This window comes from Triticum aestivum, chromosome 3B (genome assembly GCF_018294505.1).
Source record: "Triticum aestivum cultivar Chinese Spring chromosome 3B, IWGSC CS RefSeq v2.1, whole genome shotgun sequence".
In the NCBI taxonomy this organism is placed as follows: domain Eukaryota; kingdom Viridiplantae; phylum Streptophyta; class Magnoliopsida; order Poales; family Poaceae; genus Triticum; species Triticum aestivum.
Window position 1 is genome coordinate 154,924,777 of NC_057801.1, and position 22,450 is coordinate 154,947,226.

Sequence of the window (22,450 nt, forward strand, 5' to 3'; positions counted from 1 at the left end):
AGCCCCTATTCACGCGTAGGTATGCAAATAACCACTAAACGCGCGTGTACCCCCCCCCCCCCCCTCCCACACACACACATTTTGGGCCGACCCAAGTGGGGTTGGACGCTCCTTTAAAAAGAAACTTCTTTTCAACTTTTTTTTACTTTGAGAATTCTTCATGAATCTTAAATTCGAAAAAGAACGTTCGGGATTTCAAAAAACTGTTCAAGTTTTTTAGATTTCAATAAATGTTCATGAAATCAAAAAAGTTCATGAATTTAAAAAAAATCATCGATTCAAAATAGGTTTCTAGATCCAAAAATGTCCACGAATTCAAAAAATGCATTTAAAAAAACTGTTTGTAAATTTCAAAAGGATATTGTAATTCAAAAATGTCATCAATATCAAAAAATGTTCATGAATTTTATAAAATGTTTGTGGATTCAAAAACATGTCCACAAATTCAGAAATATTCATGTGTTTGAAAACTGTTGCAAAAGTTGTTCACAAATTCAGTTGCAAGTTGTAAAAATGTTTACGAGATTAAAAACGGAAAAGAAAAGGGAAGGAGATGGAGAACAATTTAAAAATAGTAAAAAAGAGGGAAAAGAAAAAAAAAGAAAACAGAGAAAAAACGGTCTACAGAATTTCTAGAACCTTTCCAAAAGCGGTGGAAGAAAAAACCAGCGAGCAGACCGCCCCGCTCTACACACCCCCAAGCGGAAGAAAAATGGGCCAACCAAAAAAAGGGTGGATGAGCACGTGGTGGTACACGGTAGGCCGCTACATAACGTCTACGCGCGGATTAGGAGCTGTGCGAAATCACCAATTAAGAAATACTTTTTACAAAGGTCAACCTGGAAGTTTTTTTTCGTAGATTTTCATTTATTCAAAATGTTTATCTATTAAACCGTGCTTTCAAATCTCGAACAATTTTTACTGTTGAATTTCTTGCGTCAAAATCTTAAAAACCAGATCTCATGTTGATAGGTTTCGACGAATTTTATTTTTTTACCAAAAAACAGGACGGAAAAAATGAATCAAAAGCAAGTTTTTTTCCTTTCTGAAAAGGCATAACTGTATCTCTCGTGAAAGCAAATCTCCTCCAGGAGAAGCAAATTTATGCCTCTCGTGAAAGAAAGAAAAACATGTTTTTTCTTTTTTTTCCAAGAGGCATAATGCTGAAGCAAATCCGTGCCTATACGAGAAGTAAATCTGTGTCTCTCGCAAAAGGAAAAACATTTTTTTTCTGAGAGGAACGATTGTGCCTCTTATGGAAGCAAATTCGTGCCTCCATGAAAAGTAAATCTGTGCCTCTCCTGAAAAAAAACATAATTTTTTCCTTTTTCGAGAGGCACAACTTTGCCTCTCGCAGAACCAAGTCCATGCCTCCGCAAGAAATAAATTTGTCCCACTCGTGGAAGGAAGAAAAACGTGTTTTCCCCTTTTTCGGAGAGGCATGATTGTGCCTCTTGCGAAAGCAAATCTGCAAATCTGTGCCTCTCATAAATTTTTTTAAATGCGTTTTACTCATTTTTTCCAAAACCTAAGAAAAATCAGGAAAAAAACGAAAAGCCGATAAAACAAGAAAAATCATCTAAAAGTCAAAAACGCATACAGAAAAGAAAACCAGAGGAATCATCCAGCGCGCGACACGGGTGATAGCTGAGAGCGCGTCAAGTGGCGCGCTCCCGGCCCATCAAAAGTGATCCTTGTGGGGCTGGGGCTCCTCAACGAGTACTCCTTGATTAGTTGCTCCAGGAGCTGTGGGAAAAGAGCAATCTTATCAGGATCAACCAGTAAGCTCATTATAAGACCCTTGGCCATTGTTCGTTCGGTCCGAGATGAAACTTCCATAACTTATTCGGCCCAGCAAATAAAGTGTGCCCAGAAAAATAAACCCCATTCAAGAGCCAAGCCCAACCCGCTTCAGATCTTCCAGAGTGTGCTAACAAAGCATGTGGGAGGCATCGGATTCAGGGATATAGAGCTTTTTAATCTTGCTTTGCTTGCTCGTCAAGTCTGGCGGCTACTTCAGGATCCGGAGTCTTTGAGTGTGTGTGTTCTTCGTGCTCGTTACTACCCTCAGAGCAACATTTTGGTTGCAAGCCTTGGCGCCCGGCCTTCCCAAGTTTGGCGCTCGCTGATGGAGGGGAGAGATGTGCTCGCTTTGGGCCTTATAAAAAGAATCGGGTCGGGGACTGAAACACAAATTTGGGAAGACAACTGGCTGCCGCGTGACTTCAAGTTGAGACCTTTATGTTCTATTTCCCCCGCCCCGCCGCCGTTAGTGTCAAAACTCATTGATGCAACATCCAGATCATGGAACGTACAAGTACTGACCGAGAACTTCGTTCAGCCGGATGTGGATGTTATTTTGAACATCCCTTTAAGCACTCGTGTACAGCCTGACTTTTGGTCATGGCACTACGATCGTCGGGGAATCTTCACAGTCAAATCTGCCTATAGGATGATAAGTGGAATTAAACACCAGCGAGAGGACTGGCTAGAGCACAGGCCGAGTCACTCGAACACTGAAGCTGAGAGCAGATCATGGCCTCAATTGTGGAAAGTGAAAGTTCTGTCTAAGGTCAAGGTTTTTGTGTGGAGATTAGCACAAATGTCATTGCCTACTGGATCAGTCCGCCACGAGCGTAACATGGCCACGTCACCTGTTTGTGATTTATGCGAAGCGGAGTATGACTCATGGCGACATTCTTTGTTTGAGTGCAGGATGGCATGGTGCGTCTGGGCTCTAGGTGATGAGGAAACGTTGGAACATCTGATTTCCAACAGAAGTGATGATGCACATTTATGGCTATTCTGGCTTTTTGAATCTCTGAATCAGCAAGACCTCACTAGAGTTCTAATCACCATGTGGGCAATATGGTGGGCACGGAGAAGAGCAATCCATGATAATGAATTCCAGAGCCCATTGTCTACCATGTGCTTCATTAACAGGTATCTGCAGGACCTTGAAATAGCATCGAAGCACGATCCCATAGTGCATGGCGGCGAGGCAAAGCCCAGAGGCCGGAAGTGGATCCCTCCTGGCAAGGATGCGGCGAAGATGAATGTGGATGGCGCTGTCTCCAGATCAGGACGATCGGGGGCATGCGCTGTTATCTGTAGGGACAAAGGAGGAAGCTACATTGGCGCATCGGCGGTGGTTTTCGAAGGCCTAGTTGACGCTGCAAGTCTGGAGGCCCAAGCATGCAATGAGGCACTTGCCCTCGCTCAAGATCTTCATCTATCACATGTGATCATAGCGTCGGACTGCCTGCAAGTCGTCTCAGACATCAATGGCGATGCGCAATCATCTTCTTATGCTTGTATCCTCGAAGAGATTAAAGCTAGATCTTTAGACTTTGTTAAAGTTAGTTTTCGTTTTGAAAATAGGGAGGCGAATTGTGAGGCTCGTGCCTTGGCAAAGTAGCCTCGACACTCCCTATTGGTCGACATGTGTGGCTAGGGAACACACCAGACATCATTTGTATCCCGTCAGATTTGGTTGATGAATAAAACCCTAGTTACACCTCAAAAAAAAAGCACACTCTGCTACAAAAAATCTCCACAGAACACACGCTGTACTGCACACGTACGGCTAGCCAAGCGCGGCACACAAACACAAGTTCGACGTGAGAATCATGCGCATACCCGGTGTTTTTCCTAGCCAACATGGGAGGACATCCAACTCTGATGGCTCGACACAGAGCATATCCAGGCACGGAGCCTTGCCAAACGCCAAGGCAAAATTATAGAGAGAAATTCTTATATTTCCTATTATCAGTAAAAGACATTTCTCCAAGCTGCACATCACATGCCGGTACCAGTGAGCACATCACACACACAAATTCAGTACTACGACTAGACAGTCTGAACTCTGAAAGAATGCAGGTCCCCTACAAGCAAATCTCAGTCCTGTATCCAAAATCTTCCAAACAAACATTATTATTAGACTATATCTGTATGTCATATCTCTCTGGCCGACCAATGTCTATTCTATTCCAACCTCCCATATCTGGTCTTCAGTGGAACTTTCTTTCTCCCGTGCCATCCATGTCACCTGTACTTCCTTTCTCGGTTAGTTTTCTTCTTTCAGGTTGCACGCACGCACACATGCTCTATAACTGGCCAGACAAGCCTCGCCCGGGGTCTTACCTCGACAGCAGCCGCCTCTGTCGAAACACCACAGAACAAACACCAACAGATGGAAGTCAATTGCCATTATACTACATGGTAACTGAATTATTACTTTCAGTAGTGCAATATTCAGAGAACGGAGGAGAGTTCAGAGAAGGCCACTCACGATTGGCACAAACTGAGGGGCTGTCAGGTTGGTCTCGAGGTTCCTTAGAACCAGCAGGATCTGCACAGCGTGACAGAGCTCTTTTTTTTGACGAAAAGGGGTTTCCCCCCACCCCAACTTTATATAAAGCCAAGGCAAAACAATCAGGCACGGACTTTTAAACAGCGCTCGACGACAGAGAGTAGCTGCCGCAGATATAAAAGGGTTTTAAAGGACTGCCCTCTTACAAGCTCTAGGATAGTTCAAACCAAATGGCTTAACAGCAATTACAGCCCAGCGACGTCACATTGGGGAAGAAGCACTAAGATCTCCAAGCAATCCTAAGCAATTCCCCTCTTCGGTGGTCCAAAAGCCTTAAGCACCGGAGAAGTAGCGCACCCTGAGTTTCTGAACATAACACTTTCCATTTCTTGATCGTCGCCCCCAACAGGTCCAAGACACACCGCATATTTCGCCATCTTCGCCCCTGGAAAACAAAATCATTTCGAAGACGCCATAAGCTCCACAAGGCAGCAGCAGAAACAATATTCAAGGCTTCATAATGTTTTCTTCTCCTCCAGAAGGAAGTTAATTGATCAAAAGAGTTAGGAACATCAATCACAGAGATGTCAGCAATTAAATTCCAGACAGATTCAGCAACAATGCAGTCAAAAAACAGATGTTGGATAGTTTCGGGTTCACAGCAAAAGACACAGGACATGTCCTCAACATGCCTACGCTTAGCTAAGTTATCTCTGGTTAAACTTTTGTTGTAATAAATCAGCCAAAGAAAAACATGTATATTCGGGGGAACCTTGATTTTCCATATATCATCTCTAATGACAGAAGGAATCCCTCCAAAGTTTGAAGGAATCCCTCCAAACATGTATGTTCTAACAAGTACTCTGTCAAGTCCTTCTATAAGCTAATTAACTTTGGGAGCTCGAGACAGAGCAAATTCAGGCAAGGGATTCCTTCTGTCATTAGAGATGATATATGAAAATCAAGGTTCCCTAACAAATTATATTTGTAATTAAATTTGCTCTGTCTCGAGCTCCCAAAGTTAATTAGCTTTATAATTTGGTCTTGGCGTTTGGCACGGCTCCTTGCCTGAATTTGCTCTGTCTCGAGCTCTCAAGGAGCCATGCCAAACGCCAAGACCAAATTATAAAGTGGAATTCTTATATGTCCTATTCCCAGTAAAAGACATTTCTTCAAGCTGAGCACATCGCGCACACACACACACACACACACAAATTCAGTACTACGACTAGACAATCTGAACTCTGAACGCATGCTGTGACATCTGAGCCGGTCCCCTACAAGCAGATCTCAGTCCTGTATCTAAAATCTTGGAAGCAAACATTATTAGACTATATCTGCATGTCATATCTCTGGCCGACCAATATCTATTCTATTCCAACCTGCCATATCTTCTCTTCAGTCCTCCAGCCACACTTGGAACGTTCTTTCTCTATCTTTCACTTGTAGTTTTCCTTTCATGGTGCATGCACACTCTATAACTGGCCAGACAAGCCTCGCCCCGGGTCATACCTCGACAGCAGCCGCCTCTGTCCAAACGCCACAGAACAAACACCAACAGATGGAAGTCAATTGCCATTGTACATGGTAAGTTGGTAGCTGAATACTTACCTTCAGTAGTGCAATTTTCAGAGAAGGGAGGGGGAGTTCAGAGTAGATCACTCACGATGGGCTCAAACTGAGGCGCTGTCAGGTTCGTCTCGAGGTTCCTTAGCACCAGCAGGATCTGCTGGGCGTGACGGAGCTCTCTTAGTTTGCAGCAGAGAAGGGGATACTGAATATTGCGAATGATCATACATACTGAAGAAAGTAACTAAAAGTGAAGTACTGAAGCACTGACCGTCTTGACTGTGATGCCATCCATGTCCTTGAGTTTCTGCAGGTGGGCCTCGATGCGGCACGGCGTGGCCGGGTCGAATATGTCGCCGATGAACCGGTATACCCGCGCGAAATGCATGTCGTCTGCAAGAACGTACGGCACCAGGAAATTTTGAAATGGGATTCAGAGAACAAATTTAACCATCGTGAGACAAAAGATGACATGTTTACCTGGCGACAATGGGAGCGGAATCGTCTCGTCCTCTGCATCGGCGATGGCCGACGCTTCGCCTGTGCTGCCCGTGCCAGTCCAGTCCATGCCCGTGTCATCGAAGCTCGGCGTCCCCATGAATGAGCTGCCACCTAAGTAAATATGAAACAGAAGTTATAACTATGGTGTTTTCGTTGCAACTCTGTGCGTGCGCGTGTGGAAATGGAAAAAAAGCTCAGAAGAATACCTGGATGTGTTGATGCAGATGGTTCGGTCTGGCTCCCTGCACCTCCATGGCTCACCCAGGCTGAAGTGCCTGAACTGCCCGCCCAGTCCAAGTTCTGCATGTCTGAACCACACACAGAGCACACTCCCATGTTAGATCAATTAAGAAGCAGAGTGAATCAGAGGTTCAGAACGCTGAGCCCAGAAAGTGGAGACGGGAGGCAGAGTCACTTGCCACTGGATGCTGGAAGGTTTCCTGGTCCCGGAAAGCTCCAGCCGATGGAATCCTGAACAGCGCCGGTCGGATAATGCTGCGGCTGTCCGTGCAGCACTGCCGTCCCGTCGGCCGGCGAGGTCTGCTGCCGCGACAGGGCGAGCCTGCGGCTCGGGTGCTGCGGCGGCGGCAGCCCGGCGGCCAGGCCCAGCCTCTGGACCTTGAGGAAGTACTTCTGGGCGTGGCTGCGTATCTGCAGCGCACAATGTTCCATCTCATTTCTTACAATCCTTGCATTTCTCGAATCGTCAGAACGCAAGATTGGCATTGAACTTACCTGCACCGCGGTCTTGGTGCGGACGTGCTCCTCGATCTTCTTCCAGTCGCGGCCGAACCAGGAAAAGCGCACAAAATGGCCAGTTGATTCAGCGAGGAGTCGAAGTTTCAGACTTACTAGCTTGTTCAGAGACGCAGAGTGATCACCTGAGGAGGGCGTCGAGGAAGCGCTCGTGCTCCTCGGGGCACCACCGCTCCCTGGGCCGGGTGATGGTGTAGGGCTTCCTCGCCTTCTTCCCCGGCGACGACGACGACCCCTCGCCGCTTCCTCCCCTCTCCGCCATGATCCACCAGACCAACAGGCTAGCTAGCTAGGTCCCTTGTGCTGCTGGCCGCTCTCGATGCCCAAGCTAGCTAGCGCGACACCGCGTACTTGTATATATAGACTCCGCCACCCACGCACGCGCGCGCGCGCGCGGCCCCGCGTAAACCCATTTTGTCCTCTGGGTTTTTTACACTGATCGGCGGCCATTGTTGTGCCACGAGGTGGAGCTATTCTTGGCGGCCAGAGAATTAGGCCGGCGAGGCGAGTAGCGCGTACAGTTGGCGCTTGCATGGATGTGGCGGGGCTGCATGCGGGCTGGTGCAAGTGAGCGGCCGGGCCTCGGTGGTGTCGCCTGACGGCGACGTGGCCTTCCTCGGCGGTGTAGGCGCGGGACAGCGCGTACGGGGACGCTTATCCTATTGCTATCCCTCCCGGGTTCTTTCCGTTTTGGGAGGGCAGAGTCGGCAGCGCACGGTAGGGTTTCGCCTCGCGCGCGGGGGGCAGGCACGGTTCGTTTCTCTTTTTGGCGGGCGGACAGACACGGTTCGGCGCAGAGTCCACGACACGAGACTGGCCGCCGACGAACACGGCGACGTGGCCTCTTCCTCTCCTTGCGTCCTCCTCCTCGACCAGGTGTAAGCAGCCGAGCGCCTCCGAACCTTCTTCCAATATCCAGCTTCGCCGAAAACATGTCCATCCATTTCAAAATAAATGTCTTAACTTTATACTGTATTAATTTTAAAATAAAATTGTCTTAACTTTGTACTCCCTCCGTCCAGGTGTATTGGGCATCTTAGCGATTTTAGAATTTTCAAATGAGTAAGACGCGAAGGAATTAAATCAGCCTCGTATCACTCCCGTGCCTCGTTCGCTTCACCCTCATGCACAAGTTTTCAATCTTATGGGCAATAACTCTGGTTGCATGCGTTTCGTGCTGCATGTTGATTGGTAAGGTGAAGGAATTGCAATCAATTAGCTCAGCTTACAAGATTTTTAATGCTAATTATATCCAATAAAACGGTCAATCCAATCACACCTAGATCATGGTGCAGCTCCTTAGGCGCCCAATACATCTGGACGGAGGGAGTACTGTGTTAATTTTAGAATAAAATTGTATTATTAAACTTGAGATGTTTATTTTGAGACTATGTTGCCTGGTGTCTGGCTTTACCGCGGTCGGTCTAACACGCGCTTATTCACTGCGGTGTCACGCCAAGCTCGATCGAGTCGGCAAAGATATACCTCGCGTCAATTCGGCCGGTGCAACCAAGCCTTGTCTTTTCAACGCGTCCCTCGGGCCGCGGTAAATGGTTAGGTACAAAGGGTCCCATCACCCCCTGGACAAAGCTAGCTACGTGCCAGAAAGGGGCTTGTTTTTGGCGCCAAGCCGAGACCGAGAGGTGATACAGCTGATGAACTGGTACACACGTACTTGCGTTTACGTGCCATGTCCTCATCAGAGAATCCCAGGATGGAACAGCACGTCTTACACGTTGTCGATCGGGTTTGGCCGGCGAACCAATATAGCTCATGTGTTCGTCGTGACGGCCGTGCGGCGAGCCGGCCGGAGTTTAGGGCACGTGCACGTTTCTATTCAGCACGTACGTTCGGATAAGGAATGGTTTGAGCAGGATTAATGTCGCTCGCATCACGCACGTGTTTCTAATGGCAGGAAGATATGCAGGCATGCAAGAACGGAGGAACCCCAAAAAAAAGATGCATGTGCGAGTTTAAGTTTTCTAGGGGTATTGTGAGTTTAAGTGAATTAATAACCTTGAACGTTCGATTTTTATTTTATTTTTGGGCACAACACTTTAAGTTTTATGATTAATGTTCATGGGAATATAAAAGGGATCATGGGGCTGGCCAAGCCATGTAGGCAAACACCTTTTTATCGGTTCTGGTATATACCGGCGCTGCATCCACCGTCCAAATACTTTATGATCTGTGCCCAAGCGAGACCATTAATATGTATAACCCATATTCGTGGCAGCCCATCTCTCATATTCTCTGCAAAAACGTACGACTAGGTCCATTAGAAGTGCATGCATATAGCAGAATAAAATATATTGTCTCTCTCCGCTCCCGCGCAACAAACATACTTTTATTCATACATATGAGTGAAATCAGTTTTCTAAAAGAAGTGAAATTGGTATTTTGAATTGAGTGAAACCTGTTTTCCATACATATGATTTTTTTTCTGAAATAAGTGAAATAGGGTTTTCGAATTCAGTGACACCAATTCTATGAAGTGAGTGAAATCATTGTTTGAATGAGTGAAATTGTTTCCAAACGAGGAAATATAATTTTTGAAACGAGCGGAATCTGTTTTATGAAGCGAGCGAATTTGTTTAAATGAGCGAAATAAATTTTGAAATTGATGAAAGAGTCAAAAGCACTTTTATGAAATGGCGGAACAATCTTATGTTTTATGAAAGTTATTTCAAAGATAATTGAAATAAAAAAACAAAAATAGTGAAATGTCTGAAATAGGTTATTTAAAATATGTGAAATTGACTATTTCAAACACGTCTAAATTGTAGCGTTGCAATCCACATATTTCACTCAAAAAATATAGTGTGTTTGTCAAGTTGCCTATTCCACAGCGTCAAAATATGTGAAATTGGTTATTTGAAATATGAGAATTTGGTTGTTTCACTGTGCGGAATTTATTATTAAGAATATATTAAACTTCTATTTCACTAATATATCAAATATATCCGTGTCTTTGTGAGTTCCATATTCCAGTTTGTGAAGACGAGCGAAACACTAGAATTTTTTTATAAAATAGTTAAGCAATCTAATGTTTTATGAAAGTGATTTCAAAGATAATTGAAATATATAAAATAAAATATATTTCAAGCATATCCAAAATTGATCTTGTTCTGAAGGTCTTGTCACCGCGAATTCAAATATACAAAAAGTTGCATTTGGTTCAAAAAATATGAATCATTAAAACATGAGGATGAAAATAAAATGCATGCCTTATGTATGGCGTTAGAGAATGCATGCATGCATCGTTCTCTCCACTCTAACTCTCTCTCTCTCTCTCTCTCTCTCTTCTGTAAAAGCTGATAATATTTGACACTAGTACATGTATTGCTATGTGTATTGCTAGTACAAAATAGAGTATAAAACCAGCACAGATCTTGACAATAGTGCCGGATGGTGGATTGCGCGCCAGTACATACCGGCACCGGTAAAATTACTTATTTGAAGCCATATATGCCTTCCTTCTCATGGACAAAATTACAGAGAGTAAAGGTAGGCCTAGCAGCTACAATCTCTTTGATGATTGCTTCATACTTCCCTCTTGTCAAGGCATCAACGTCACTGATTCTATATTAGGCACCAAAATAAATGTTGATGATCTTTCATCTTGGAACAATTTTGTAAATATTGTGTCACCGACGCACTTTAAGTGAACAAATTATGTTTGTATATTTACAAGTCAAGAGGCGAATATTATTCTACAATGATAAAAATGGTATTTGTATGGTACCCTAACACATTTATTTTTTCCTTAAATTGTTAGTCGTATGGTAATCCCTAACACATTAATATGTTCCTTGAAATTTCTAGTAGTGGAAATGCACTGGTGATGACCAGTAATCTCAATCATGTTACAACTATAAGTTTCACTATCTTCATATTGTATTCCCCAAGCAAGGTCGACACTATACGTGAGAATGGGCAGCCCAAACCTGGCGGTCCGTGCTCGGGCTCCTCTTTGTCATCCAAACTCCAACATAAAATATGAAAATAGCTATTACCGGATTTTCCAATTTGGCACTCAAAATAGAACTCATCCGGTACCTTCCTCCATCCCCCTATCTATACCTACTAATAAAAGAAATAGATATTCTTAGTCCGTCATGCTATTGTAGAAAACCTCATAATATTTCTGACGTTAAACCCGTAATACATATCAAATGTTTTTTTTAAATACTCATATCTTCTAAACCGTAACTCCAAATTTAACATGTTATATATGGAATTTGATTAGAAAAATATGTAGAATCTAAATATGATGTTATTTTATCTGTACAATTTAAAAGAAAAAAAATTACTATGTAGGCTGCAATGTTAATCAACAATGCATTATCCGTCTTTTCTTCATACCGATATTGATTCAGATTGGGGATGAATACCTAAGCAAAATCAGGATTGGACATGAAATTGAAGATAAATTTGCTAGAGGCACACAATAAATAAGTACATGCATGAAAAGAAATAAAAGACGGACCCAATAAAGATGGGATGTCCGCTATAAAATAAATAAAAGAGAAAATGCAGAGGAGATCGGATAAAGATGAGATGTTGCGCTATTCTCCTATATATAAGAAGAAAAAAGAGAGGACATGCATGAAAAAAAGTAAAAAGGAAGCATGCATGACAAAAAATAAAATAAAAGACAAGTTTGATAAGATATAAATATTGATGATATAGGGTCCAATACCTATGACTTGTATGGCAAGAAATAGTGATTAAATAGGGGCGCAAGTACCTGCGTCAACAGGAGACCATACAAAATTGTTCTTTTGCAGACAAAAAAAAATCTTCTTTTATGATTAAAAAATCTTGTATCTTTTTAGCAACCTTTTTAACAAACCTTCATGTATTTAAGAAATAGCTACAAATTCTCAGATTATAGAATATTTTTTGTAAATTAAGAGCTTATGGTATTTTTCTCTCCCGTTGCAACGCACGGGCCTTTTTGCTAGTGTCTCACTTATAGCGAGATGTATATTTTTAATTGAGCATTTGAAAAAATGTGAACAAGTATTTGAAAAATATTAATCATGCATTTAAAAAATGTTAATAAAGCATTTTAAAAACAAGAAAATGTGTATAGAAAAATTTTGGTCATGTATTAGAAAATGTTTATCTTGCATTTGAAAAAAAAATCTAATCAAGCATGTGAAAAATACTAAATGTGTATAGGAAAAACATCGACCATGTATTAAAAGAAGGTTAATCAAGCATTTGAAAATGTTAAAATGTGTGCAGAATTTTTTATGACCATTTATTAAATAAATTTAAATACAAAGTACTAATTAGTCATTTGATAAATGTTTAAAATGTGGATAGAAAAAAGTTGATAGTGTATTAAAAAATGTTAAACATGTATTTAAAAAGTGATGAACATATATTAGAAAAATGTTCTGCACACATATGAAAAATATAGAATGAAAACCAAACGAAACAAAGGAAAGCAAAAAAAATAACGCAAACCTAAAATGAAACAAATGAAACAAAAAAACAGAAAACAGAAGTAACAAGTGCAAAGGAAAGGAAAGCAATGAATACCCATAAAAACGAAAGAATACTTTTGAAAACCAAGAAAGTAAGAAAACCGTAAAAGAAGAAAAATGGGAAAGAAAAGAAAAACTGAAATAAGCATGAAAGAAACAGAGAGAAAGAAAAACCAATAAAATGAAGTACAACAACAAAACAAATAAATCAAAAGAAAACCAGAGGCACTTTCAAAAAGAAAACAGAGAAGAAATAAGAAAACCAAACAAAAAATAAAAACGAACAAACGAGTAAACATGTTATTGGCCGCCCTATAAGTGTGCGCCAGGAAAGCATTCAGGCGAGACGGATGCTAGTCTCGCTGCGTGCATACCTGGCGCATATCCCCTCCTGCGAACACACTTTCAAAAGGCTGCCCCATGTAAACTTTCATTTCAACCGGTTTTGCGAAACTTCCAGACAGATGTTCTATTTCTGTGTTTTTACTCGGTTTTGTCATTTGTTCTCCCTTTTTTATTTTTTTATTAATGTTTTTGATTTTTCTTCAAAAAATAATTCAAATATGTGACAGTTTTTAAATTCAATTGTATTTGTTTACATTCGTGTTTCCTTTAAAAAGGAACATTATTTCAAATTGTTGGATATTTTTAGGATTCCTGAACATCTTTTAATTTTATGAGTATTTTAAAATTCATGAGTTATGTTTCAAAAATTTGAACAGTTTTTCATAGTGGCATTTTTTAAAGTAAAATTCAAGTAATTTTTCTGAATTCACAAATTTTTTCAATTCATGATATTTTTAAAGCCAACATTTTTAAAATTCTTGAACATTTTTTCTTTCAAATCTATTACTCCCTCCGATCCATATTAAATATAGAAAAATTTTGTAACCAGCAGGTGGAGTGTTTTTTCTTTCATATGATACAAGTGAACTAGGAAAAACACGAGCAAGTGATCGAGCGAGTGTACCAAACGGACAGAGTGACTCCTACTGAGCGGCATGGGAGCGCTCCCGCTCTAATTCGTCGCTGGTGCCGAATAGGACCTCCCCTGCCCACAAACCTTTTATTCAGAAAATACGCATGTTAATATATTTCAACTTTTATTAAATAATTAGTTCATTTTTTTATGTTTAGGCTGGGCTGGGCTTGGGTTTAGTGTTTCCAGGTTGGGCCTGTTGTGATGCCCGTCCGAGTCGAGCGCGGTCAGCCCTAGTCGGCATGATATTTCCTCCTTCTAAAAAAAAGGAGTCGGCACGATATTTCAGGTTCTCCATCCCTTCTTCGTTTTGCTAAAATGAAATCCCTTCTTCCTTTTTCACGGGTAGGTTTCCAAGCGAAGAAATGAACGGTTTTCTCGCAAAGTAGAGCATCCGGAGAAGATTGGGGAATCCTGGAAAGGCGCCAGCGACCGACCGCCGACTGTCTCGTAGCCATCTCGAAAGCTCCCGTCAGAGAAGACACGCGGTGCCGCCTTCTCTTCCAGAGGCATCCACCAGCTTTCCACTCCTTCCCATGGCCACAAAAGCAAAGCGCGCACTGGCCGCCCACGTCTCTCCTCCGGTCCTCCTCCATATAACGCCGCTGCCCGTCACACAGCAGATACGGAACACATGACCACACGCATAGCTGAGGGAAGCCAGGCACGCAGTAGATCCCAGACCACACGTCCCAAATTAAGCTCCGATGGACGAGGGCAAGTATCAGCAGGGCTGGCTCGCCGTCGGCCTGCCGCCGGCGCCGGTGCTCGCCGTCACCGGCATCGTGACCTTTTTCCTCTACCTTTCGTGGCAGATGGATGAGTTCGAGGAGCAGCTGCGCCATCGCACCCAGGCAGGCTTCTGGGTGCTCATGGTGCTGGGACTCCTCGCCCTGGGCGTGCTCGCGCAGCATGTGCTGTTCGACGGAGAGGGGAGGGTCGCCGTGCCCGCGGCATGGCGAGGCCAGCCCGAGGGCGGCTCCGGCACGTCGCCGTGGGGCGTCGCGGCCCTTGTGGCTCTGCTGCTGGTGCTTGTGTCTCACAGGTCCGACTTCCAGATATTCAAGCCCCCGGGGTTTAGATGAGCATGCTTTTTTTTTCTCGATGGAAAGCTATGTATCCCGATGCAGATAGCTATGATATACTATTATTATATACATAAATTAGTAGAAGGTGTTTTTGCACGTCTGCATGATCAAGCAAAATAACATAAATAAAAAAGAATTACTCCCTCCGTCCCCGGAAATTGCTTTTTGGAGGTCGGGAGCATGGAGGCCTTCAAATGCAAAATTCAAAATTTATGAAAATTCATACTTTTACATTTCAAAAAATTCTGAAAAAAACTACGAAGATAGATGAAGGCAGAGTGCAAGTGCGTAAATTTTCAGGACGAAATGCCTTGCAAAAAAGACAAATCTGAGCTTTTTTAACACATAATATCATCCCCACAAACCAGTAATTTGTCTATTTTGTATAGGTCGCATTTCAACGTATTTCATTCTAAAATTTTACACACACGCGTCACATCCTTATTTATTTGTACAATTTTTCAGAATATTTTGAACCCGATTTTTTTGAATTTTGAATTTTTAAAAAAGTGGGCCTCCATGAAAGACGACAGACAAAATGTCATTCTCCTCCATCCCATAATATAATATAAGATGTAAATATTGGATCTAATACATTTCAAATATAATCGGTATATAATTGGAGAAATTTGTGATTGACGTTGTGTCCAATGAAAGAATGTTTATAGTCTGGGTGAAAGCGAAGGATGAGCCAAAGGAGACGATATAATTCCCATGCGGGATCTATTATTGGGGATCTATGGGGCATCTTTTTAGGGTTGTACATCGATTAGAGGGACAATTATTTGGCTTGATGGCTGGGCGCAGATCTTCATATATTCCGTGTGCGGTGATCAAGATGGAGTGGCGTGCCATCTACAGTATTGACGATGGCGAGTCTTGGCGGCAGGGTGCAGCGGGGGCTAGATGCTGGATACCGTTCAATGGGCGCGTGCAGGAGGCAGGCCCTGTTTAGCATTGCGGTGGCTTCAACGGCAGAAGGGTCTAATAAGATCAGTGCATTGATTGATCCTAAAGATGGGACTGCGAAAGAAGGTGGCGGCAGATTCTACAGCATGTGCATGTGGTGCACATTGAGGGTGTGCTTGACCGGTTGGTGCTTCCGGCTAGCTGGCGGGCGGCTTGGTGAGGCCACCGATTTTTTTGGTGTGTGTGACGCACGGTCAGGGCACATCATCAATCTTGTAGTAGGGCGACAATTTTGCGAGGAAGGTGATTTTGGATTGATCTATGTATTTATTTTATAAGATCTTATTAAATAATCCAATAAAGATGGTTGTGTGCATCGCTCAATGCAGAAGTCAGGGGGTAATCCTTGTTTTCAAAAAAATAGTGTAGACATGCAAAAAAGATAGTGTAGACATGCAAATTCTTCATGATCTGAAAAATGTTTGCTTTGACTTTGAAATATTATGTGAAGCCTTATATCAGTTTTATGCATGTGTGATATGTATTATCAGATTGAGCTTGTTGTTGAATTTGGCAATTGGTGCATGATGAGGGTCAGAATGGTAGGAGGAACTCCTGTCTAGATGCAGAAAAAGCATAAGGCTGGAGATGAAGCTGAGTTCATGGGTGAAAACAAGTGAAATGACTTCCATTTCGTGGTCTTATTTGAGGAAGGGGCAGTTATAATGCCAAATTTTGACACGGTCATGCTCAATACTACTAAATTCTCCTCCGTCTCACAAGTAAATCAATATCAAAGCTCATAAGATCTTGGTGGTGAAAATAAGGATTTTTTTTGGAGAAGTAAACTGGGGGAGAAGATGTATGTGTCAAAGAGAATGTCATTGGAGAAGGTGGTAAAAAAGTGATGAACTAGATCTGGTGTTTGATTCTGGCGCAGTCGGGAAAGGTTGCATTTCTATTAGGAGGAAGGGGAAGATGAGATGAAGTCACAAGAATCTTTAATACCAAGTTCGAGAAGGCACGGGCTGGGGAAAGCTGGAGCAGCAAATGGGTCCAATGTTGTAACTGTTAGAAGATACGAAAGGGTCAAAGGCCAGAAAGATGGTAACATGATTGCACTTGCTATGCGGAGGGAAACCTCTAAAAACAATACACCATAAAAGCCAAGAGAAAGGAAGAATTGAGTAGGTGACCCTGATGATCAACAACGTGGTGCAAGACGACTATGTAAGGAGCCATGGTTGGAATCCGTCACAGATGCATGATCACTTGTTGATAGGGCATGTTGCCTAATTTGGTCTTCAAATCTTCTTCTTGATGTAAGGGTGATGTGATTCAGAGGCTTTTCTAACTCTGTTGTAGTTGTTAAGTAGGAGCAAAGTTTTAAATAGTTGGCTATGGAAAATAGCGGTAGAAGTGTTAGTGTGCTAAATGGCATTAAATGACTTAGCATGATGCTCTTACAAATGCTAGATGGCGCTATTTAAAACTGTGAGTAGGAGTGATGCTTGGATGAAGTTTCACTGTTTTAAGTTTCCTTGTTGCATGCAATGTTGTTTTTATGTTTGGATTTGAGTGTTGTAAGAAAACCATCAATTTCTTAATGAAATCAACGAGGAAACTCCTTCTTTCAATTTTTTTTTATAAATGACATCAATACAAAAGTCTACAAATCATTACGGAAGTCACCCAACAAAAGGAAGATTTTGGAAATGGACTCCTAGGTTTACGGATTCTATCCATAGAAAAATTTCTCTTTGCTATGCCATTATAGAATTATAATATATTGCATGTTTCAGTTCTTTTACTACTTTTAGAAGCATATAAAAATGCATACCCCTTTTCTACATCCCATTTGTACACAAGTTCATATGCAAGCTTGACAAACATTGTTACTTGGGTTTAGTCTCCTAATTACGCATGACATGAGCTTGAGAATTTGTAGGTATCACATCGAAGCTTCTAATTTTAAACAATGGCGTCTTGTGTTTGATTTCATTGTCTAGTCTCTAAATATTTTAAACTCCCACTAAATGGAACATCGTGATGCATTGAGGTACCTTCCACGTTCATGGCCCCACATGGCAGGGAGCGGATTGATTGTGCAATGTGGCTGGTCCTATTCGCATGTGAACTTGGGGGCTCCTATGGCGATCCATGAACAAATCCTAAAGAGTCTGTCTTTTTCCCATTGGTTTTAGGCCCCTCCGAATGCTCCACCTTGTAAGGGTGTTAAGGTTGCAACTAGGCAAAACATCTGATGTTGCATGTTCATTAAGGAGAGAGAGAGAGAGTAGTATGATGACCTCAGAAAGAAACGGTGCTAAGCACATGTACGTAGGTGGGAACTCAATTCAGAATCTACACCTAATTAAACGAAGGGAGCTTAGCAACAAAAGACTAAGCACTAATGCATTCAAGATTTTTGTTGCTAAGACATTTAATACAATTAGCACCTCTTCTAGGTACTCATGCATTAGAAAAGGCCTTAGCAAGGTTCTAGAACCTCCCTTGGACTGTGTTTGCTTTTCCTTATTTTAATTCGTCTATATTTTGAATTTGTGCACATTTTATGAAATCTTAAAAAAAATGAATTCCAAGAAAAAAATCAAACTTGTGAACATTTTCTTAAATTCAGAAACACTTGCTGAAATCTGAGAACATTTTTCAAATCGAAAGAACTTCTTTTGAAATTCACAAAAAAAATCTAAAATCATGAACATTTTTTTAATAATTCATGAACATTTGGAAATTTTTGAACTTTCTAAAAAGAAGGTAATTGCATCGGTGGTGTCTAAACTTGCCATACATGTTCAGTTTAGTGTCTGAACTTAAAAAATACGCCGAACTGGCCCTAGAACTTGGCACACGCCTGTAAATACGGTGTTAATCTAATATGTAGCTGTATAGTGCGTTGACATGGCATCGTATTTGTCTGACGTGGCATGGCGCCCACTTGTAGCGACAAGACTTTATCACTTGAATAATATATATATCTCTCTAATGGGCCCCATCTGTCAGTATACAAGGAAAATTAAAATTTAAAACATTACACGACGGAGTCGAATCTGCGACCTGCAGCTCCAAGACAAGCTGCGTTGACCAGTACACGAACAACATTTCTATACAAACTTTGCAATCTTTAACAAACGAATTGTAAATAAAAAGACTTGTGTTGCTTAGATGGACTACAACCAGTGGCCCATTTAGCACATGTTTTTCTTTTCTAAAGAAATGTAAAACTTCTCTAAATGTTAGTCATAATAATAAAAGTTAGATTCACATATTCATGCGTTATTAATAATTAGAAATGTTTGTATTCACTATTTTTTTAAATATTCAATGAACATTCTTATATAATCCATGACAACTAATATATGCAGACTAAAAAGGACCAGAGGGAGTAGGGTAAAACCATAGGCCAATATTTGGCAATTGTTGATACCCCGGGTCCCTCGGGTACAGGGACCTGCTCCTCGTAATGGTGAGAGGGTTTTTAGACACACAGGGTCTCTAAACTCACGGACTTCTGGGTAGCCGGAGTCCCCAGATCACAAGAGGAAGGTTCTCTAGATAGGCCGACTCTCGCGGATAGTGAACCCATGGGTCCCTAGAGTGGGTTTTATCCTACTAAATACCAATGGCACCCAAAGTCCCTACTCTGGGCACTCAGATGGCGCTAAAGAGCCTGGACACCAGGGCAAATAACCTGGGCACCCAGGTTCCCCTCCAGAACAACGGTCAATTTGGCCCCTGTTCTACCACCTCTCAACTTCAACATTTGACTTGAGCTTGCTCTACTCTTCCTCTACTCTTCCCAAACCGTAAAAGATCGATTACTTCCTGTCCCTCCACCCAAACACTTTGATTCTTTGGGGTCTGAAAAAATTTCACTCGACATACACTTCCACAAGACCCGCTCGTGATTTCCCAACTCGTTCTTCACCAACACTTGTTACTCTTGGAGATTTGGGTTCTCATTAACTCCTTAAGTTCAAGAATATCACATGAACAAGATTTGATCCATAAAAGTACTTATCACACGAGGTACATCATACAATTCAACTAATCATCAATGCAAAAGATCTTAATCATGGTGGCAATTCTTACGATCAAGAAGAGATACATGACACATAGCTACTAGCACAAATCGGTAGCCTTGAATGGGAACTACTCCTAGATCGCCATGAGAGCAACAATAGTTGATGTACAGGTTGAAGATGAAGGTTCACCCCTCTGTAGAGTGCCAAATCAGAGAGAAAACGAAGATCGCCTCAGAAAAGCGACGTGGACACGCCGAAAAAATCATCGGTAATTAGGATAGGAGTTTGGCGGTATATAAAGACTATCGGGCACCGGATCCACATGGGAGGATGCCCCAGGCTGTAGACGCCTAGAGGCCCAGGGCACCATCGCTAGCTGCCTACACACCTGAGGAGGCCCTTGGGGCCGGGCCTTGGCTCCTGGATCTTCTTTTGATGTGAAACTGCGCGAACTATTTTTGAACTATTTTTTCTCCGATTTTATAGGGATTTTCCTGAAAGTGAAAAAAGACAAAAAAATAGGAACTAACACTTGGCACTTGATTAATATGTTAGTCCAATAAAAGTTGATACAAAGTATGTCCGAAGTGTATGTAATTGATAGCAATATAGCATGAATCATATAACAATTATAGATATGCTTGAAATGTATCAAGGAACAATCGACCCACGACATTATCGATCTTGTTTATTTTGAACTGCTTCTTCTGCCACCTCCAGGCACCCCGTTAACTCCTCGACAGTGAGTGTGTCGAGGTCGACGAGCATCTCGATTAACAGGGCAATCTGCGACTACTTCTTAGAATCAACGGATAGGAACTTACGGACAATGCACTTCTCCCGGGTCGTCTGGTTGAGCTGCACCATTTGCACCATCATGCTCGTGATGCGAATGGCAAAGTTTCCACCATATCGCAGTTGGTGAATCGGATGTCGCTGTAATGCTTGGACAGTGTCGCGAGCGTGGTCTCATAGACGTGTGCCACTCCAAGGCCGATCGTCCTCAGGGTGTCCCAGGTGTCCTTGGCCGTGGGCTTGGTGGTGAGTATCGTCATTATTTCCAGTGGAACACCATGGAGGACTACCTTATGGGCTAGCCGGCCGTCGCTTCGGATGGTGGTGCCAACCTCGATCGCCTCCCAGTGGCGCTCGAGCATCACTTGCATCAGGAGGGCCCAATGTTTGTAGTTGGTACATGTGGGCATGGGACAGGGTATGCCTCCCCCACCCTCGCACACCATCCGAGTCTTCACGATCCACCATGACTCTTCGTCGGCACTAGTGATCTTAGCTCACGGTGTTGCCGAGGGGGCTTGTTTGGTCATCTCTCATCACGCAAGAAGGCTTCAATGCCAATTGCGGCAATCTCCTCTCACACACAAACGGCTCACACTCGCTCGATGAACACGAAGAACGAAGAGACACAGAGAGTTTTCTGCAGCGCGTGCAATTGCGACTTTTCTTATTTTTTCACCTCCTTTTATTCTGGTATACAAGGGAAACTTGCAACGCCCACGGCCCCGACAGGTTCGTGACATCTCACGAACGGATCCAGCGCGCCACGGAAATCGCTCAAAGTAGTTGAGCCTACCAGCAAAAAACATTAACATAAAAAAGGCTTGTCATGGCAGCCGAAAAACAACCCATGGCTGAATGTTGCCATGGCAGAGAAACTAGACGCACATACAAGATTTATTCTAACACTAGTGGTGTGACGGTGGTGGGGGGAGACGGAGACAGGATGGTCCGACGCCGGAGGAGGCTGCAGCGGAGCCGTCGTGGCCGTTGGGGTACTTGCGCTTCTTGTTGTTCATCCAGTTCCTGAAGATGTTCTCGCTCTTGCTTCGATGATGTCCTTGTCGCGCTTCTGCAGACTCCACCCCAGGTGCTCCGACAACTCCTGCATCCGCAGCTTCTGGTCGGCAGTGAACATTGTGCGAGACCGCTTCCTCTCTGACATAACCCCATGGGGCGGTGGCGCCGTCACCGGTGAGCGCTGGACGGTGAGCCTCTGGATCTGCAGTGCCCCTAGTGGGCGACTGTGTCGCGCACAAGAGATGTACGGTGGCGGCTGCTGCGCCACCCGCGCCGGATGATACGCGGGTGGAGGCTGCAGTGGTCGGTACACGGAGAGCTTGTCGTCATACTCCGTGCCTTCCCGAGTCGTACTCTGTGGCATGCGAGTCATACTCCGTGCCATCCGAGTCGGTGTCAGAGTCGACGCCCGGGAGCCGGTCCTCCAGCGTCTCCTCCCTGCGCTGCGGCAAGCCATGGAGCACGGTCGCCGCCATGGGGGGGGGGGGGGGGGGCGGCGGCGACCTCTCCGTCATCACCTTGCGGTGGAAGTTGCGGTCGCAGCCGCAGGCCGCACACTTGTACGACGACGCGTCGGCGGGGTTGTGGTCACCCAAGGGCATCCACTCCCCGCAGCCGTCCACGACGTGCCCACCGCTAGCCAGCCCGTGGTTTCTGCCACACTCCATGTACGTCACCTCTTCCACCCCCGGCGCCACGGCCTGCTTCACCTTCTTGACGGAGCCACCGTTGAGGTACTTGACGTCCATGGCCTCCGCTGTGTCACTCGGCTAGTGTCTAACGCTCACGGATTTAGTTACGATCAACGAAGGAGAGGGAAGCTCGTAAGATGTGAAACGAAGGCTTGAGGTTAGAGTATAAAAAGAGCAACGCCGACGCTAAGAACAGATATTATTAATCTTGTAATTAGAAGTGACTATGGAAAAGAGAGAATATCCAAAAATTGTGCGATAAATTAATATTAGATCATATGAAAC

General features: G+C 43.4%; 2 protein-coding genes and 1 pseudogene across 5 annotated transcripts; 1 reads left to right on the plus strand and 2 right to left on the minus strand.

Moving 5' to 3' along the window:
• Positions 1–1,790: 1,790 nt before the first annotated feature.
• On the minus strand, positions 1,791–7,432 carry LOC123065091 (protein REVEILLE 4). The gene is made up of 9 exons (XM_044488457.1): positions 7,265–7,432; positions 7,118–7,176; positions 6,865–7,033; positions 6,589–6,690; positions 6,362–6,493; positions 6,153–6,274; positions 5,979–6,038; positions 3,640–3,784; positions 1,791–1,930 (listed from the first exon to the last, which is right to left on the minus strand). Exons 1-9 carry the CDS (start codon positions 7,398–7,400, stop codon positions 1,791–1,793), a joined length of 1,065 nt encoding a protein of 354 aa, XP_044344392.1. The 5' UTR covers positions 7,401–7,432.
• Positions 7,433–14,190: 6,758 nt separating this feature from the next.
• On the plus strand, positions 14,191–17,140 carry LOC123069123 (uncharacterized). Of its 4 annotated transcripts, none has more exons than XM_044491884.1 (2): positions 14,191–14,660; positions 15,593–15,988. In XM_044491884.1, exons 1-2 carry the CDS (start codon positions 14,323–14,325, stop codon positions 15,948–15,950), a joined length of 696 nt encoding a protein of 231 aa, XP_044347819.1. In that variant the 5' UTR covers positions 14,191–14,322; the 3' UTR covers positions 15,951–15,988. The 4 variants fall into 4 exon arrangements, with proteins under 4 accessions (XP_044347819.1, XP_044347820.1, XP_044347822.1 ...); XM_044491885.1 differs by having other exon boundaries at positions 14,200–14,660; positions 15,511–15,988; XM_044491887.1 differs by lacking the exon at positions 15,593–15,988 and adding an exon at positions 16,164–17,140 and having other exon boundaries at positions 14,203–14,660.
• Positions 17,141–20,533: 3,393 nt separating this feature from the next.
• Positions 20,534–22,222, minus strand: LOC123065092 (zinc-finger homeodomain protein 9-like; annotated as a pseudogene).
• Positions 22,223–22,450: the final 228 nt, after the last annotated feature.